At 32.6% G+C, this 19,171-nt stretch overlaps 1 protein-coding gene across 6 annotated transcripts in view; it reads right to left on the reverse strand.

Moving 5' to 3' along the window:
- Positions 1-3,609: 3,609 nt before the first annotated feature.
- The window catches only part of LOC105341531 (solute carrier family 12 member 6), a 37,398-nt gene continuing 21,836 nt past the window's right edge, over positions 3,610-19,171 (reverse strand). For 5 of the 6 annotated variants that reach the window (XM_066079488.1, XM_066079487.1, XM_066079489.1 and 2 more), the window contains 21 exons: positions 18,888-19,081; positions 18,421-18,561; positions 17,827-17,925; positions 14,010-14,067; positions 13,698-13,816; positions 13,318-13,492; positions 13,090-13,188; positions 12,695-12,814; positions 12,247-12,351; positions 11,607-11,695; positions 11,238-11,317; positions 10,932-11,020; positions 10,488-10,594; positions 10,233-10,351; positions 9,860-9,947; positions 8,973-9,064; positions 8,567-8,665; positions 8,141-8,355; positions 7,024-7,059; positions 4,531-4,664; positions 3,610-3,920 (listed from right to left, as the gene is read on the reverse strand). In XM_066079488.1, the coding sequence (XP_065935560.1) occupies positions 3,829-3,920; positions 4,531-4,664; positions 7,024-7,059; positions 8,141-8,355; positions 8,567-8,665; positions 8,973-9,064; positions 9,860-9,947; positions 10,233-10,351; positions 10,488-10,594; positions 10,932-11,020; positions 11,238-11,317; positions 11,607-11,695; positions 12,247-12,351; positions 12,695-12,814; positions 13,090-13,188; positions 13,318-13,492; positions 13,698-13,816; positions 14,010-14,067; positions 17,827-17,925; positions 18,421-18,561; positions 18,888-19,081 (2,350 nt within the window). In that variant the 3' untranslated portion in view covers positions 3,610-3,828. The remainder of the gene's footprint in view (positions 3,921-4,530; positions 4,665-7,023; positions 7,060-8,140; positions 8,356-8,566; positions 8,666-8,972; positions 9,065-9,859; positions 9,948-10,232; positions 10,352-10,487; positions 10,595-10,931; positions 11,021-11,237; positions 11,318-11,606; positions 11,696-12,246; positions 12,352-12,694; positions 12,815-13,089; positions 13,189-13,317; positions 13,493-13,697; positions 13,817-14,009; positions 14,068-17,826; positions 17,926-18,420; positions 18,562-18,887; positions 19,082-19,171) is intronic. The other variant, XM_066079486.1, reaches the window with a different exon arrangement.

The raw sequence follows: 19,171 nt of genomic DNA on the forward strand, positions 1-19,171 counted from the left end.
CTCATCCTAAACTTGCCTAACAGAAAAATAAAACTGCATCTGCATATAATTATATATAAAAGAGAAAACTGAGTTGAAATTAATTTTTCAAGGTTTAAATACTGCTGTATAAAACAATTACTGTACCACTATTTCTGACTTGTGCATGAAAAATCTGATTTTCAAACACAATTTTTAAAAATAAATCTCTAACGTGTATGACCCCCCCCCCCCCCTCAAGCCATATTGAATCAAAATCTATCTTCAATTTTCTGTATGTGAATAAAGCCAATGGAACACACCATTGTGCTTTAGATTGAAAACAGATTGTCACATTATAAATGTTTTAAAAAAGGGGCTGGATGGCTATATTTTTGATTAATCAATACTGTGAAAAAAGAATATAAGCAATAGTCAAATAAAATCAAAGTTTATGTGAACATTTAGGCCTTGCATTACTTGTTTAAGCCAAAAAAAGTCCTATTAATTTCCACATGAGTCCAGTTGATATTTTGTTGACCATCCAGTGTTCTTAAATATAAATGCCTTTAAAATGATGTATATATAATCATAACCCAGAAAAAAGCAGAAAAACTAAGTATTGACATTGGGGAATTGATTTGACAGTGCCCCAATCCCTCCAATACAAAAAAAATTAAAAGACTCAATAACACTGCCTGATTGCTAATATTTATAAGACGATACACATTTTTAAAGATTGTCAGATAAATTCTGCAATGTTTGATTTTAAGTTGTGAATTTAAGTGAAAGAATATCTAATGAGTACATTTTACTTAATCATGCATGATTGATGAATGAATTGGTCTAGTTTTGTTGGTAAAATGTCATTTATACCTATAAAAAAAAAAAAAAAAAAAAAAAAAAAAAAAGGTTCTTTGACTTTATATAATTATAATACATGAATAAATTACATGTAATATCAATTATCAATGTAATATTTGTAATATCTGTTATCTACCTGTAGATAGAGATACACGTAAAGATGTAAAGTGAAGTCTTTCCAATAAACATTTGTTTTAAAATATTTGTCACTCAGGGTTTGGAATCACAGATTGACTGTGACAGAGCACCAAAGGTGTACTATGGGCACACAAATAAATTCTCTTCTGCTACATTGTCCTGTCAATTTGTCTCTAATTAATCTAGCACCAAGATTTTGAAATATGCATATTTAGAAATTCAAAGTAGAAGGTTAGATTGACTAGAAACACATGAAATTTAGTTTTCTCCATAAAAGTTCAAGGAACTTTTAATTACAAATCATGGCATCCACTTATTTGGTAAGAACTGCTATGTGCATGTATATAAAATTAGTTACAACCTGGTTAAAATGTAAAATAATACCTATACATGAGACAGACCAACAAATAAAATAATGAAAGTCATGTAAACATAGCATGTCTTATTACCTACTAATAAATTGGCCACAAAGTCATATGTAAAGTAATACTTAATCAACAAAATAATCAAACCAAGCTTAAGGGTTGATATAACCTGAGCCATAGTGTATCCTCATGCAATATATTATTATTTACATGTAATAAATCTTATATATTTAAAGCTACATGTAAAAATATATTATATCTATCTTTTGTCATAATTGTTTAGCTGAATTGTCAAGTAAAATATTGATTATGTGCTTTTAATAATTCAAAACTTGCAAATAAACCCATGATATGGTTAGCAGATAAACATATTGATTTTTAAGTGAAAAACAAGACAATGATTAATACATTCAAGACAATATATGCTCATCAGTGAATATTATATCAATTTTAGTTGACAAAGCAGGAGTGTATTATGAAAACTATCACTTATTCAAAATTTTATTATCATTTTCCTATTAATCATTAATCAATTCAGTGGGTATTACCTTACTTATACAGGGTTGTTAAAAAAGAAAATACATAAATATTCATACATTACAATCTACTTGCCCAAAAAATATGCAAAATGTCAAAACTGTGAACTTTTTTTTCTCTTCAGAAAAATCATGTTCTCTATAGTTAGGCCAGCATTTTTTAATTTTTAGATTTACGAAATATTTTTCAAATTATTTGGGTAGGAGGAGGGAAAAAAAATAAAAATAAAATTGAAAAATTTGTCCGTCGAGAAAAAAAATAAAAATAAAACAATTTTTCAACAATATTTTTTTTATTTTTAAAATAAGAACACATGTCCAGGAGCCGCCATTTTTTAAATATATAAGTAATTTTGGTTGTTGATGATGTTCTTATCATAACATATTTTATCCATGGGCACTAAAAATTTGAGTTAATATATTGTATATGCATGTATAAAAACGAAGTTTTTTTTTTTTTTTTATATAATTACATGTATATATATACAAGTACATACTGTACCTATACATTAAGACCAAAAAAATTAAGGGAGTTTTCACTTCTTCCTTGCAGAAAAATAGGAAGAAGTTTGAGAAATCATTCATCTGATTAAGTTAACAATGCTATTCACAAATTCAAAATATAAAATATTGTTACTGAAAATAAATTGGATTAGAAGCATGTCCATAAATGTCAGTAAAAAATCAAACAAGTTTTTTTTATTTAAAAAAGACGAACTAATTTTTAAAATTTTATTTATTTATGTAATTATACCTTTAATAAAGGAAATGTTTCGTTATTTTGTTAGCTTAATGACAAATAAAATCATTCTCTTTCCTTCAGTCATAAGGCTCCTGTGTTCAGTCTGTTTAGGGTTATTAGTCCAACCCTATGACCCACTTACAACCGTTATGTAGAGGATCTATTTCCAAACGGTTAAATTATGATTATTTTAGAATTTATTTTGCAAAAAATGTTTTTTTAAATAAGTAACTTATCATTTTCTTGCGCCAATGAGGTTTTTTTTTTAATTTACGGAATTGTGATAGAAAAAGACTTCAACTTCTCTTTCTTGAGGAAATTCTGGCTAAGTTGCCGATCACAAAACTTAATAGGGTCGTAAATTGTAGGGTTGGACGAAAGCAAACAGGAGTAGGCCCAATGGTGTTTTTTTGTGACTTCTAGTGCCTGTGACTTGATCGGAAAGAACTTGGTCTTTTTAATCAATGCATGAAAAACAATAATTCAGACTACACGTACGTGATTGCATCAACATTATTTTTATTTTTACCAGAAAGAAAATTTCGGGTCGGAGGAAAAAATAAAATTAATAGCTAGTTCTGGTCCTTTTATTTTTATTTGAATTTTTAAAAAAATAGGGTCGGCGGGTTTGTAAATCGAAATTTCAAAAAATGCTGGCCTTAGCTTTACAAAATTCAAAAAATATCTTTTAAAAAGTAAAGTTATATACAGTTTACTAAAAAAATATGAAATATATAATCAATCAGATCAACTGATATGTCTACAGTTATTGATCGTTTTTGTTTTACAAAATGATCTTTGGCCCTTCTTTCTTTGTCACATATTCATTGCAAATAAAATCTTTAAAAAGAATGAAAAAATTAATGATACTAAATTTTTTTTTGTTTTACAAATCTAGATGTATGTCATCTACACTTTTTGATTTTTAACATTTTTTTTATTAACTAACTACCATAGGTATTTTGTATCTATGGTTCAAGAAAATTGCAACATATGTGCTTTCTTAAAAAAAAACCATATAAATATATCCAATGGCATAAATATGCAAAAAAAATACATACACATATATGAACCTGCATTGATATCAATAAAGTCTAAAACACACAATGAAAAAATTCCCATTGTCTCATTGCAACATGCAAAATATCATGTTTGACTTGCAAGTTCTCCGTTTGTTTTATCCAGGGCTGGATATGACATCACTGTGTGGCTCCTTACTACAGTTCTATGAATAGATTGTGATGACTTCATTTCCACATCCTCGAACCATCAGAACTCGGTCTAAGCCCTCAGTCAACACCTCCAAGTACTCCATAACTTTCACAGTTAAGGTTCAACTTGTTTTTTTTTAAATTCAATGCGTTAAATTAATATGATTTCAATACATGTAGCTGCAAACATATATCATATCTGTGTTTTTAAGAAATGAAAATAAAATCATAGAAATATATTTCAAAGTGCTTTAGTGCTAAAAAAAAAAAAACCCTGTTGTTCCCCTTATCTAATTATCTACCGGTAATGATTTTTATTTTATTTTATATCTGATTCTCTATATTTTGGGGTTTTCCTCGATCATCCTAGATGGCTGAAATTTCAAACTCATGTGTGCCTTTAAAATGTAATGATCTGTCAAATCACCATAATTAAACATTAAAAACAGCTCTGATGAAAAATATGTCATGCAGGACCCTGTTTACCGAACGATTTCTAACACAAGCAATAAGTTTCATTTAATATTTAATCCCTGGGGCCATTAATCTTAGCATGGGGGTTTAGAAATCAATTTTTTGAGATAAGCAGGAATTGAAGCATCTCTTCACAGTCATTAGACAAATTTATTCATCTATCCAATTATAACAAAAAGCCATATTTGTCAACCCATCCCAGCCACTCCTGGGTAAGAATTAAAGATTTTCACGTAGGATACAGTTCAGTTCCCCTGCTTCTGTTTTGGGTGGGGCCGGTAAATTCAGAATCACAAGCTGGGCCTCGTGGGACTTCTCAATGATGACCTCATTCAGTCGCACTGCTGTGTGCATGCGTCGTATATTTTTCTTGTCCCTGAAAAACACATCTCAATATGAAACATTTTTCTGCAAGAATCCCTAGCTGGTAAAATTGTTACATAATGATAGATATTAAATCAAGCCTGCAATTTGAGTTTAAAGTTTCAAATTTCTCCAATTAAGAATCTGAATGCTTTCATATTTTTTAAATGAATTTCTACTTTTAAGTGGTATGCTTAATGAAACTATAGTCCCTTTTGCCGCTTGCACAATTCCCAGATGATTAATAAAGCAATATCAAAGCTGAATATTAGTAAAAATTGCACAGCATCTGGTAATATGAAATACTCTCTGATATTTCATTAATAAACATCACTTCCATGTTACGATATAATACACCTTAATTATTAGAATACATATTAAACACACCATTTACACTGAAAATATCTTACAACTACATGTATAAATCATGTATTCTGCTAAATCATGGATGGAAATTCATGCCTGCCAATCCAAAACCATTTGATTTATTCTCAAAGTAAAGTTCAGAGCCTTTCCCTACCTGAATATTTCTTTATTTATTACAAAAACATCCATTAACAGCACCGCATGTGTGGATATTTGGCTGCATATGGAAATTAAATGGTTCCTGTTTAATGACTCTAACAGGGTACAACATAATAAATTATTTTTTCAACAGTTGCAGGTAAACTTCATTAATTGATCCTTTTCCTTTCTCGGAAAAATTAATATTCTATCCATAACAAATCCAGCTATCATGTGTTAGAAAACAGTATCGACAATGAAGCAAATATTTTGTCAAACTAAAGACCAGACTCATGTATATTTTATGATCATGCACACAATTTGTAATTGATTTCTCAGTTACAATGACTAATAAAATGACTTTTTGAGAGTTGGGCTTTCCCATGAATCAAGCCGTGATTGTACATGCAGCTATTTTGTTAAAATTGGTCATATTTCTAAAACTGAAAGGTCAAATACTATTAATATTGTAAAAGTGGTTATTTATACGCTTGTGGTTAAGTACACATTTTCTAGGGTCACACAATATGCCTGGGTATTAAATATGGAGATTAACCAGTCTCTAAGTTTTGATTTTTTTACCATATATGCACAAGGGTATTTTATGCAGTTTTCAGCTTTCAGTTTAGAGTAAATTTCCCCCACACGTAAATAACCACTTTTACAGAAGATGGTTAGGTCACCTCAATCAGACTCAGACAGACTTCTGGTCTTGTATTCCATGTACTTACTGACCATATATAGACCAATTCATCAATGTTTTCTAGGATTTATGAATATTCATCACTCACATATAACCAATGATATCATCACTTACTTAGCAAAATTATAAAAGTTCTTTTTTTTATGATAAAAAAAGGATCATCATTAGTTCAATAATCTTTGGATTATGTCTTCAGCTTACATGGGCAATGCTTGCTGCCCAATACAGCTGTATTTACAACAACAAAATAGGTTCAAATCAAATCACCTTTTGAATTAATACAGACTTCTTAATATGAAAAGGGATTTCTAGCAATAAAAACTTAAGACAATCACCTTTTGAATTAATACAGACTTACTTTATATGAAAAGAGATTTGTAGCAATAAAAACTTAAGACAACCTTTTAAAGCTCAAACTTGTATCAATTCATAGCAGAATTCTGATCATATATTGCAAATAAATGTAACAGTGAGAGGAAGCAATTACAATGAAAAGGTGTATTAATGGATAGAGGTACACAGAGTGTTTGTTCTAAACATGTGACAAAAAATAGCAGTTCTGTGGCCTAGAGCATTATATTTCCCTTCCAAAAATATACAAAGATGAAACCAAATCTATTTCCAGGAAATAAAAGAGTCAATTTGAGTGTTATTTTTTCACATATATCATCGTCAATCAATACTGTTTAGTAGAGACATCATGTTATTGCAACCATTAAGAGCCCCATCATCCAGTAATTGTCATATGAATAAGGAGTGAAAACCCCCTCATTACTGCTGCACTTAACTCTTTCAAATGTTTACACTTTTCATTATACAGCAAAAGTAATAAACCAATATATTTAAAGCAATAGCATGCTGAAACATAGCATGCAAAAACCCAATATTCAATGAAAGTACAGTTAAATTTAAATTTAAAATTAAATAATCCGAGAAAAAAAATTACAATTTCTTTCAACAAATTCTATTCAAAAGGGGAGAAAAAGAACTTTTTTCTGTGATAAATTTTCAAGGAAATTTTTCTGATGAGCACTGCACACTACAAGCGTTAGAGATGAATCTCCGGATTCTGCATTTTTTGATGTTTGTGAATTGGTAAACATGTAGATGTATATTAGTGAAGAAAAACAAGGGAGATGAATGAAGAGGAGTGGAGAGTACTTACGGTTTCTTATTATGAACGCCATTATATGAGGAATCGCTACAAGATAATACTGGAGTCAGCTACACACATAATCAACCATCTAACCAATAGTTATAACTAGTGGGCATAGAAGTGAAAGAAACATGAACAAAAGAACCTAGAAATTAATAATCAGGATACTAGACAGTGTGGAATATAAACAGCACATCCTCTCTCTCCATTGTGCAAAGGGAAAGCAACACAACAGGAACATGGCTTATTATATTGCACAATGCCAAGGTCTGAATCAGTTATCATTATATGTACATGTATAGCAATCAACACATCTAAACAAACATGTCAGCAATGCTGTCAAGTGTCAGGACATATGCATGGTCATGAAAAGCATAATTCTTAAAAGAGTTCCTATTTCTCAAAAAAAACAAAACAATATAAATAAAAATATTAGCACCCCATACTACCAATATGAGTAGTTCCCCCTCCAACGTTCAAATCCATTGATTATGAAACCATCCGATAAACCCACATCTCAGGTGAAAGAAGTGCAAAGTCAGCACAGATCAACCATTGTACAGTTACATGTATAGAGCTACATTTACACACTTAACAGCACTACATGTACATCAAAACACCACTGGGCTTTACTTTGATCTTTTTAAGTTAAACAATACACTATGTACAAGTGTTAAAGGCAGACTTGTCTCCTCAAAAAGATAAATGCGAATAAATATCATTCCTAGTTTACAACTCTGATTACGACTTTTCTACTCAAGCAAAAATTCCCATATAAACCTTAATAATCACAATTAATGTACTTAATTATCAAAAAGACGATTTTAAAATACAAAATCATGATACATGTAACACTGCAAAATTTAGTTGACTCCATCCCTTACAAGACATGTTACTTTTCCTTTCAAGTGTATCCTACAGACATTTATATAATGTTACCCTATTCCTCAATTTCTAACTTTAACATGTACCAGAGTAAACCTTTCCTTCTCCCCACTCAATGACCCAAGAGTTAATCTACAACCAGACCTCAGATGAGGTGCAGCATACATGTATGCCTTTAACCCTCTTCTGCCTCCCCCTCCCACCCCCCTCCCCCCATGACCCAGGAGTTGCATATACTTACGGCTTGATTTGGAGGTAGTCCCCAGCCTTTCCATTGTTACTGACTGGGGGTCTGACCTTGGCTGCCCCTGGGGTGAAGGTGTACTGGTGTATCTCCAGTTTCTCCTCGTCGGTGGTACTCTCGGGGCCCTGCTGTGACTCCTCCTGAACCGGCTCTAACTGGATTTTGGTGGGGGATACAGTGGTCACTCTGGACTGGTCAACAATGGACTGAACCTACCAGTACAATATTCACAGCAGTGATAGACAAGAACAATTAATGTATATCTGTACATAAATTTGGTAAATATGAGTCATCTAGATTGGTTTCTTTTTATTTGAATAAACAAGATAATGATAACATGTTTTCTTTCTAGAAGGAATATTTAAACCTAAATTACCATACTTGGTTTATACGTGTACTAGCTGGTACATCTAAGTAACCCACCTCTTTGACATTCTGCTTCTTCATCTGTTTCAACATCTCTGTTCTTTGTTCCATCATCAGTGTTCTTTCATAAGTGTATGCAGAGATGTCACTATTACTCTGTGAGGAGAACAAAATGTTCCTTTTTTCTCAAATCAGAAAGTAAAAGTTAGTAGACCAACTTTTGTTGCAGGATACTTACAGTGTCAGAATAATGTACATAGCAAATTTTAAAAAGCTGATTTTTACCCTTTTTTTCAAAGGTATCACAAATGTTGCTCTTTCGTATAAATACATATTTATTTGATAAAATAGTCTTCAGATATAGTAAAAGAAAGAAATCTTTTACTATCTGATTAAGAACATTATATGCAGGTCAAGAGACAAAATTGGTATAGACCTGATCTGCCTGGTAATTAGGACTCACCATTTCCAGAACATGAACCTCTGCCTCTATACGCAGCTGATACATAAACATCTCCAGGTCCTTCTTCATCTGAATGGTGTTATCCTCCAATTCTTTCAACCATTAAGGAATAATTAATTTCTACTAACATATTAATAGAGTGCTACAATGTGTACCTGGTATGTTATTCAGTTCCAAATCATACAGGTAAAAATGAATATTTTGTTTTATGAATTCTTGTCCCAAACCCGTTTTCATCCTTTACTACAATGTACTAAGTGAATCATAATGCATTACAGAACAAATATTAACTACAGCGATCTTACAATTTAATTCATAGGCAGATGTATAAATATTCATTTTCAGGCTTTTTAAAAAAAACAATATATTTGCACTATGACATGTGCTACATATCAGATATTTGTTATTAAGTATTTCAGTTAGGAAAAAAAAACTGTACTTGCTGCATGAAATCAAATTACCATCATACCCCTTCCCATTATCATTTATTCAATTCAAAATTAATTTTCTACATAAACAGAGTAAATCAGGACATCTAATACAGAACCCTGTCTTTGTCTACACATCATCAAAGCCCTGTCTATGTCTAGACATCAGAGCCCTGTCTATGTCTAGACATTAGAGCCCTGTCTATGTCCAGACATCAAAGCCCTGTCTATGTCTAGACATCGGAGCCCTGTCTATGTCTAGACATCAGAGCCCTGTCTATGTCTAGACATCAGAGCCCTGTCTATCTCTAGACATCGGAGCCCTGTCTATGTCTAGACATCAGAGCCCTGTCTATGCCTTGACATCAAAGCCCTGTCTATGTCTAGACATCAGAGCCCTGTCTATGTCTAGACATCGGAGCCCTGTCTATGTCTAGACATCAAACATCTGAAGGATACGAGCCACGGTGAAGACCCTCAGTCTGCAGTGCTTCCACGTCTTGTGTTGCTTCAGCAGGAAGGGCAGCAACATCAGCATACCTCCATCATGTGACAACAGTTAAGGAATATGTAGATAAATCATTAAAATCAATCATCAAATCTCTATCTCAATTAGATTTCCATAATCAATTATATCTATTTCCTTCCTTTGAAATAAAAAATGAAATTCTTTTTGTAAGATGCATGCCACAACTGAAATCTTACGAAAAGATAAGATACCACAGTAAATAGAAATAAAAGAAGGGAGTGGTTCCATCTTTTGAAGCAGTATAATTAAAATCTAGATCTTAATCATCAATTTCATTGGATTTTCATTTTTGCTGAAAAGGATATGCACAATCCACCAGACATCGATGGTTCCTTTCAGCTTCTCATTGGACGATGGGAAAAGGTTGATTCCTTTTACGGCTAACAGCGCCATCTGTCCTGAGTTTATATTTTTTACAGCCTCTGTGAAAAAAAATAGAAATATTATCACTTACTTCCCCGTTTCGATCAAAAAAAGTACACTACTTTGTCAATTATGACAACAGCTAAAAAAGGAAATGAAAGGCTAAGAGATTAAGGGCAGCAACTCTTCACTGACCTAGAAAGACCTTGTAGCTTCTTTCATTATGATCATGTCTCCACCCGTATGGCCAGCCAATCATCACAGTGTTGTGTCGCAGTCCTCCCAGACCAGCATTCTGAATCCTACAATGTCCATTGCAAGTTTTTATTAACAAACAACACTTTATTATATCAATTTGTGGTAAGCATGCTCATTCAAGTTATTCTGTCAAGTTTTAACAATGCAAAAAATATTCAATCTGCCAATGGTTTTAAGGAAAAAGAGCAATATAAGTTTCAAAACGTGTTTCTGAATCATTTTGAAATTCATTATAATCTTTTGCTGTATTCATGAATTGTATCATATTTTCTCATTTTTCTGAGATATAATATTTACTGGACCTGTGTCAAGTTGGTAGCACTGAAACCCATTAATATCTTTTATGAAATAGATCAATTAATTTATTCACCAAATACTTACATGTGGCACATCCCAACAGCCACATTTTCACTGACCAAAACATCAGCAAATCCTTTAACCCCAAACTGTTCAATGGTCTTGTTCAATTTCTACAAAGTTATCAAATTGTTCTTTAATAGAGCTGGAGAATATTTACAGAATACATGTACTTCTAAGAAAAACATACATGCAATTTTTATCAGTCTGATTTTCTTTAGCACAGGTAGATTTAAATTGAAGTTAACTTAATGTACGAATCTAAGTGATGAACCGGTAGTTTTTTACGGTAAAAATGAGCAAGTTGTATTCATTTTGATAATATCTTACCTGTTTAGCAGTCTGAGCATCATTGAATCTCTCCATGTATTTACCCTCAATTACAGAGTTCACCAAAGTCAAGCCTTTTCCTATTTAATTGAAACAGATACATCAAATGATGATTGTATTAAATTTATAAAGCTATCAAAATAACGGTCATTTACATGTACTACATGTATTAACATCAGCATACCCTTTAAGATTAATAAATTGAAGATGAATTCAGTTTTTTGATAAACTAGTTAGAAAACTTTACATACATTGTTCATAGTTCACGTAGTTCATTTAAAACTCAAGCCTCAGTTTAGCAGAAAAATGTCAGACAGGATTTAAAGAGAAATAAAGTTATTGGAATTGAAACCAGAATGACAAGCTTGCCTGCTTTTAGCTGACTGGCAAACGCAGCCATTTGTGGATACTTGGGACTCAGGTCATCCTCTAGTTTCATCAACACCAACAGCTGTGGTCTGTAGGCCAGAGAAAAACCCATCAAACATTGCTAAAGTCAGGTGTTATTAATGCAATAAACATTTCCCAACCATTGATGTTTCGCCATATTTTTACATTTTTTAATCTGCTACTTCGTTCCAAGATTTTGAAAGTATATGTAGGTCATAAAGAAAATAAATAGTTCAGCTGTTAGATGCATTATATCATAAAATCACCCAACCACACCAATTAGTTATTATAATCATGTTAAAGAAGATCTGGAAAAACTGGATGTGAATTGCACTTGTAGCCAGCAAGACTGCCTTTGGTTAAAGCATAATTATGTCACAGAAAAGGAGTAAAAAAAATAGGTGTTGTATTGAATACTGAATTAATCCACTTCATATTTAAGATAAAAAAGTTCAAATCTGAAATTTAAGGAGGGGGTAAAAGCACATTACCTCCAGGGGTTAAGCTCTACAAATTAGATAGTTTATCATTTTAAATTTCCTTTGTGATCTGCCATGAATAAACTAATGTAAACTATAATTCTGATAGGGTTCTATTAATTTGGGAGGACTTATCTCACCTCCAGTTCTTGGTGTGTGGCGTCCCTTGTTGTAGTCGCAGCAGGGAGTAGCGAGCAGCAGACATAGCTAATCCACGAATTCCATCTCCCCACTCTTTCTCAGCTCTAAAATGGAAATACAATTGTAATTCATTGTAAATCATGCATATAAATAAAAAAAATTTATATAGGGGATATGCAAAAGAAAAACACTTTAAAAGTGTTCAACAACAAAGTTTTATCCTTGTTGATAAAATTTGAGTCATCTACTCAGAAATCACATGGAAAATCAATTTTGAAATCAAATCAGTGATTCCAAATTTGCAGAAAAAAGAGATTCAGTATCTGTTTAAAAGCTATAAAGTCACAATCATTTTGAAAAGTGTGAGTTATGCTTTCTTTAAAAATGAACAGGACATTAAATGTTAAATTTTGATAGAAAAAAGAAAAGTCTGTATTTGTAACTCACCCTTTGTATTCAATGTACTTGTATATGCAGACAGCGACGCCAATGGCTACCAAAGCATAGTACCAACTAGATATAAACATCAGAGTGACACACAATGCTAATCCCAGAAGGGAGAGAATCCTGAAACAGATCAACAGTTACTTATAGTCGTATTCTCTAACAGAAGATTATCTATCTTTCACACCATTCAAAAAGACTTTAAGATGAAATGTTTTTATGGTTAGTGTTATTTTAAATTATCTTTTACTATTTTGCTCATCATTTATCATTCTTATCGCAAGTATATGCATGAATGTGGCGGAAAGCAGGGTCTGCAGCTCAAGAAAGAAAACATGTCTATCATGTATTTGGCATTTCCACTTCTTATTCACTCTTTATTTGAAGAATTAATTTACCAGTGGTAAAACTTGAATCGAGGTCTCCAGCTAGGAGTTCTGAGTAACGTCTGCAAGGCACAGGCCATGTTCACAAATCCATAACACATCAGGAAGAACCTACAAAGATTTACTTCATTCTGATGAATTCAAATAATGGTAGACATTCCTATTCAACTTGCTCTGATTATTCAATGAAAGGTGATAAATCAACACAATTTTTTAAAATGAGCCCACATAAAGGCTTACATGGTGATGATAGGTGCCACCATATCAAGGTTGGCTACCAGGATGCCTAATTCTGAGATGAGGGCGGTTAACAGAAGAGCTCGGAATGGCTCTCCTCTCTTAGTGGTCACACCAAAGACATTCAGGAAAGGAATAACTCCATCACTTGCAATGGCTTGCAACAACCTGGGTGCACCTAAAAAAGACAAATAACAGACCTAACTAGTATGATTAAGAAAATGAATAAATTGTACAATAATTCCATCAAATGGATTGAAGAGATTCAAAGATGCATGCCCACATAAAAATGCAGGTATATTTGGATATGATAGTCAAACAAAAATTATCTTCAAATTAATATACTTTTTTTTTTTTAAAATTCAAATGCTTAAATTCAATACCTGTAAGACTCTGAAGACCAGCTCCAAGAGTTGACAAAAATGAACCAATCAAAATCACCCATTCATTTGGCCATGCCAGTTTAGCTACCACTAAGCCCCCATTGATGCTTTCTCCAAATCTGCAATATGAAAAGTCAAGGCACTGAGAGAAATTGAATGCGAGTAAAAAGTTAACTGTACTCTTCATCAGACACTTCTTTTTGTACTTTGTACTCCTCATATTGAAAACAATTTCTTTAGCTACAGTATGATTCAGTGCCGGAGCACATATAAGTCCATCTTCCAGAGCTTCCTAAGTTTACCTATACTCACTTGTCTCTGAGTAGGTCTCCTTCAATAGTTCCAGCAAAGAACAGGACACTAGTAACATCTTATGTTTGTTAAGGAATTTTTATAACATTTCTGGATCAACAATTCAGTTACATCAACATTTTTTTTGCTATACTTGTACAACGTAAATCACAAAATAAATTATTACAAGATTTCTTCACATTCATTTAAATTATTATACACATTTTCATATTGCTTAATTATCATTCATTCTGACATTGTTTTGTAGCAATGGAATAGAAATAAAGAAAAGCATTAATGTTACCTTGGTAAGATAAAATCAAATATTGCATGCTCTTTGGTAAAGGAACAAATGTACATTCCTAATTAAAAGCGAGGAATTAATATCCGCATAAAATCACAAACATAGGTAATCACAGATTACAAAGCTCACCGAGACGTGGCATCACCCCTATGAGACCACCTTTATCATATTGTATGAAAATCATACTTTATGATCTTGGATATTCATGGATTCTGTTTTGACACAAAATCATATATCATCTGTTAAAAAAATTGTATGATAATCATATGTTCATATATTAATCAATATAATAATATAAAATTAAATATTGCATCCTATCATACTAACAATATATATCATATCATATAAAATACTGCAATAAACAAAGATGATATTGTAAATATGAAATGACATTGTATTGTGTTAAACCTTATAGTATTTGATCACATAATACAACATTATTATATATAATACAATATTGTATTATATGATACAATATCATATTACATAATACATCATAACATTGAAACATATGATATTATATTGTATAATATAGTATGATATATTGTATTGTATGATATTTATGTAATATGTATAATATTTGATACATAATATGATATTGTATTATATGATACAATATAATTTGATATAACATTGTATCATATCAAATGATACAATATTATGTGATAAAGTAAAATATTATATAATACAATATTATATAATACAATATCATACATACATATTGTATCAGATGATACAATAATATATCATATAAACCAATATCATATTATACAATATCGTATGATACGATAATATATAATATTACAATATGATATAATACAGTTTCGTGTGATATAATTGTAAATTACAGAATCCAATATCATATTATACAATATCGTATGATACAATATAATATTGTATCATAATATACAATACTATACAAAACAGTATCATGATACAATATCATATCATAAAATATCAAAAAAATTGATACAATATCATATCGCATTATATAAGTTTTTACAATATAACATATGATATTATATTGTATCATATTAAACAAAAGTGTTTCATATCATACAATACTTTATCATAGGAATCATGTTATATCATTTAACAACAACCTCATCTTTCTATCAAGCAGGTTTAAGTGAGGTAGGAGATTTCTTTAGCATCCTTGATAATGGAGATCAGGCTCTGCATCTGAAGCAACCTCTGCGTTTCATTTATAATATAGTTAAATCAACTATGCAAGCTATCATCTATAAAACATGTGACCTGTTCAAAAAAATCTAAACCTCATCCAGCATCCGAAACCTTTAACTCAGATTCAGCATTCAAGCCTGTCAGGTGCATCAGTATACATAAGACGCATCTCCATGCAAGTTTGGTGAAGTTCAGACCAGTAATAACTAAGATAACATCATCAGAGGGCACTAGCAATTAAAACTTAACCTGCTCCAGCATCCGCAACCTATGGCTTAGATTCAACATCCATGCCTGTCAGGTGCATCTGTATCATAAGACACACCATCCATTCAAGTTTTGTGAAGTTAGGACCTGTAATAACTAAGATATATTTTTTAGCATCCTTGATAATGGAGATCAAGCTCTGCATCTGAAGCTTCCTCTGTGATTCATTCATATTACAGTTTAGTCAACTATGCAAGTTGAAATAGTACTATCATCTATTAAACATGTGACCTGTTCCAAAAAACTTAACCATATCCAGCATCTGAAACCTATGGCTCAGACTCAGCATTCAAGCCTGTCAGGTGCATCAGTATCATAAGACGCACCATCCATTGAAGTCTGGTAAAGTTAGGACAAGCAATAACTAAGATATAATCATCAGAGGGCACCTGTTTCAAAAACTTTAACCAGCTCTAAAAACCTTAACCTCCTCCAGCATCCGAAACCTATGGCTCAGATTCAGCATTCAAGCCTGTCTGGTGCATCAGTATCATAAGACGCACCATCCATAGCAGTCTGGTGAAGTTAGGACCAGTAGTAACTAAGATATCATCATCAGAGGGCACCTGCAACAAAAACTTTAACCAGCTCTAAAAACCTTAACCTCCTTCAGCATCTGTAACCTATAGCTCAGATTCAGCACCCAAGCCTGCCTGGTGCATCAGTATCATAAGACACACCATCCATGCAAGTTTGGTGAAGTACGGACCAGCAGTAACTTAGATATTGCTATCAAAGGGTACCTGCAACAAAAACTTTAACCTGCTCCAAAAACCTTAACCTCCTCCAGCATCCGAAACCTATAGTTCAGATTCAGCACTCAAGCCTGTCTGGTGCATCAGTATCATAAGACACACCATCCATGCAAGTTTGGTGAAGTACGGACCTGCAGTAACTTAGATATTGCTATCAAAGGGCACCTGCAACAAAAACTTTAACCTGGTCCAACAACCTTAACCTCCTCCAGCATCTGAAATTTAGGACTCAGATTCAGCATCCTAGTCTTTCAAGTCCATAAGTAGGTCCAGATGCATCATCCATGCAAGTTTGGTGAAGATAGGACAAGTAATAGCTTAGATACAGGACATGCAACAAAAACTTTAACCAGGTCCGGACGCCGACGCCGACGCCGAGGGTATAGCATAAGCTCCCCCTGACTTCGTCTCGGTGAGCTAAAAAGCACCCTTTGCAGATTTTAAATTTTCATTTTTTTTAATGAGAGTTGAGAATCATAAGAGATAAGGATGAAAATACCGCATTAGTGATTACATATTCTGTGATTTAAATTGATACAAAACGACGGAATCGCAAAAATAAGTACTAGTGTAAAATAAGGATTCTACAGTAAAATGAACCTCAATGAAAAAGGATTACAGTAATGATTTCAATTCACATCTGCATGTCATTGTGGTAACCACACAATGACCATGGCATATCAATTTCTATTGGAGCTACCTTGTCCATGAATTTTTAGGAAATTACCTCCAAGCAGTAATAAATTTGATCGCTACTATGATTGTATGTTTGTTTGAAACAATCATTGATTCTCATAAACTCTTCTGTTTAGCTGGAGGTATTCTCAGGATATTTTGTATTTTTTCTGCCATGTTGCTACCTTCATAACCTGCTTCAATCACCAGAGAAAAACTTTTTATTGTTTAAATAAATCAATGTTCATAAAGTAATTTAAATCGGACAAAAATTGCCAGACTTCCATTACTTGTTGTACTATTATCTTATCAGACTTTGTCAAAGATAACAACACAGTTCTCACTGAGTACTTCTGAAGTGGATCTTTCTGACCTGAAAAGGTCTAAGGGAGATAACACAAGAGAATCTTCACATTTCAGTTTACACAGGTGGTGATCTGTTCCAAATTTTACAGACAACAGTACTTTGTCAACACTGTTACCTAAAGGTATCCTATTTCCTAATAATGTGACCAAGATCTTTTGAATTCAGATCATAAACACTTAAATCTGAGACCATATCAGTCAGATAGATTTGTTCAATTGCTTGGGATGTGACAGCCTTTTTTGACCAATTTGAAACTTTTTTTATCATCACAATCTTAAAGGATACAGACAGCGGAAGTGGTCAGAATGGCTGCTATGGTTCCCGTCGGGATGGACCGGGAAGCATCTGCAAGGTCTCCTGATCTGTTAGAGCCTGCCATTATACCTGTAACAACAAATCGACAGTGCAGTCCTAAAATGCAACCACTTACTAAAGCAACCATTTTTTAAAACATTACAATGTACCGGTACCATAAAAGATATATCAGTGATCTGCTCCATATTTTAAGATACAAGTAGTTATAAAATTGACTTGATAGCAAATCATGTCTCTTAAAACACTCCCAAAGTCATACAGAAAAAGCATTTTAAAAAAACTACTTCAATTAATTTTCTCTTGTCTTTAAAATGGCAAGTCTTATCGTTAAGTTCCTCTTGCTAATTTCCCTTGACCTAATTAAGTCACTCAAAATTCAGGCTTATTATCTGTTCTCTGATTGGTTCCAGACAGCGCGCATGGAACCATGCCAATGTGGTTCTGTTCCAACAATATACAACATCACCTGCATGCTTATGCATTAAATATGGCAATTTTAATTTTTTATTAAAAGAAGAGGTCAAACATTTTTAGCAAGATAATCTCCATACTTTAATCACGTACCTGTTACAGAAGGGAAGTAGATGGCCAAAAGAACCATAAAAGAGGAAGTGATGTCGGCTACAATTTCTCCATAAGCCCGTTTACCACGATCTTCTGTACCAATGATTTTGCCCTCCTCTGTGTAGCGATTGTGCAGATTAGCTGCAAAGAACAAAACAGTAAATCTGAAACAATCCATTTCATACTAATGCTAAATCCATGTAGACAATTGTCAAAGCAATGACAATAATTTTTTTCTTTCTAAGAACGTTTCTATATCTCTCAATTATCTCCCACTTGCTCGCTTTAAATCTATATTTTTTTTTCTAAGTCCAAGAAAAAATTTCAATTTAAGAATTAAAATTTAAAATGTGATCTGTTAGGCCTTAGTTCATATGCACAGTAAAAATCGAATCCAATGTCTGCATCAAACTGTCAGGATGAACATCCCACATGCACTAAAGTGCACTCTATATACAGTAACTCACCATGAAACACGCCACTGCTGAGTCCTGGAATCCCGTCCACCACCCTGGTGGTGTGTTCATTGAAGTAGTCGTCGCAGGTGTTGTTGAAGCAGTGCGTGTTGTACAGTGTGGTGTAGTTGTCCTTACTACACGTAAACACCCCGTTAGTCTCCGCAATGGCACTTGTTAATAGTCTATCTCCTAAGTAACAGATCCTGGAATCACAAAATCAAGCTATTTAGCTTCTTCTTTCTTTCAAGAATTAAAAACATTAATTAACACAATTACTGATATATCAATCACTT

Source organism: Magallana gigas, chromosome 3 (genome assembly GCF_963853765.1).
Source record: "Magallana gigas chromosome 3, xbMagGiga1.1, whole genome shotgun sequence".
NCBI classification, from domain to species: Eukaryota; Metazoa; Mollusca; class Bivalvia; order Ostreida; family Ostreidae; genus Magallana; species Magallana gigas.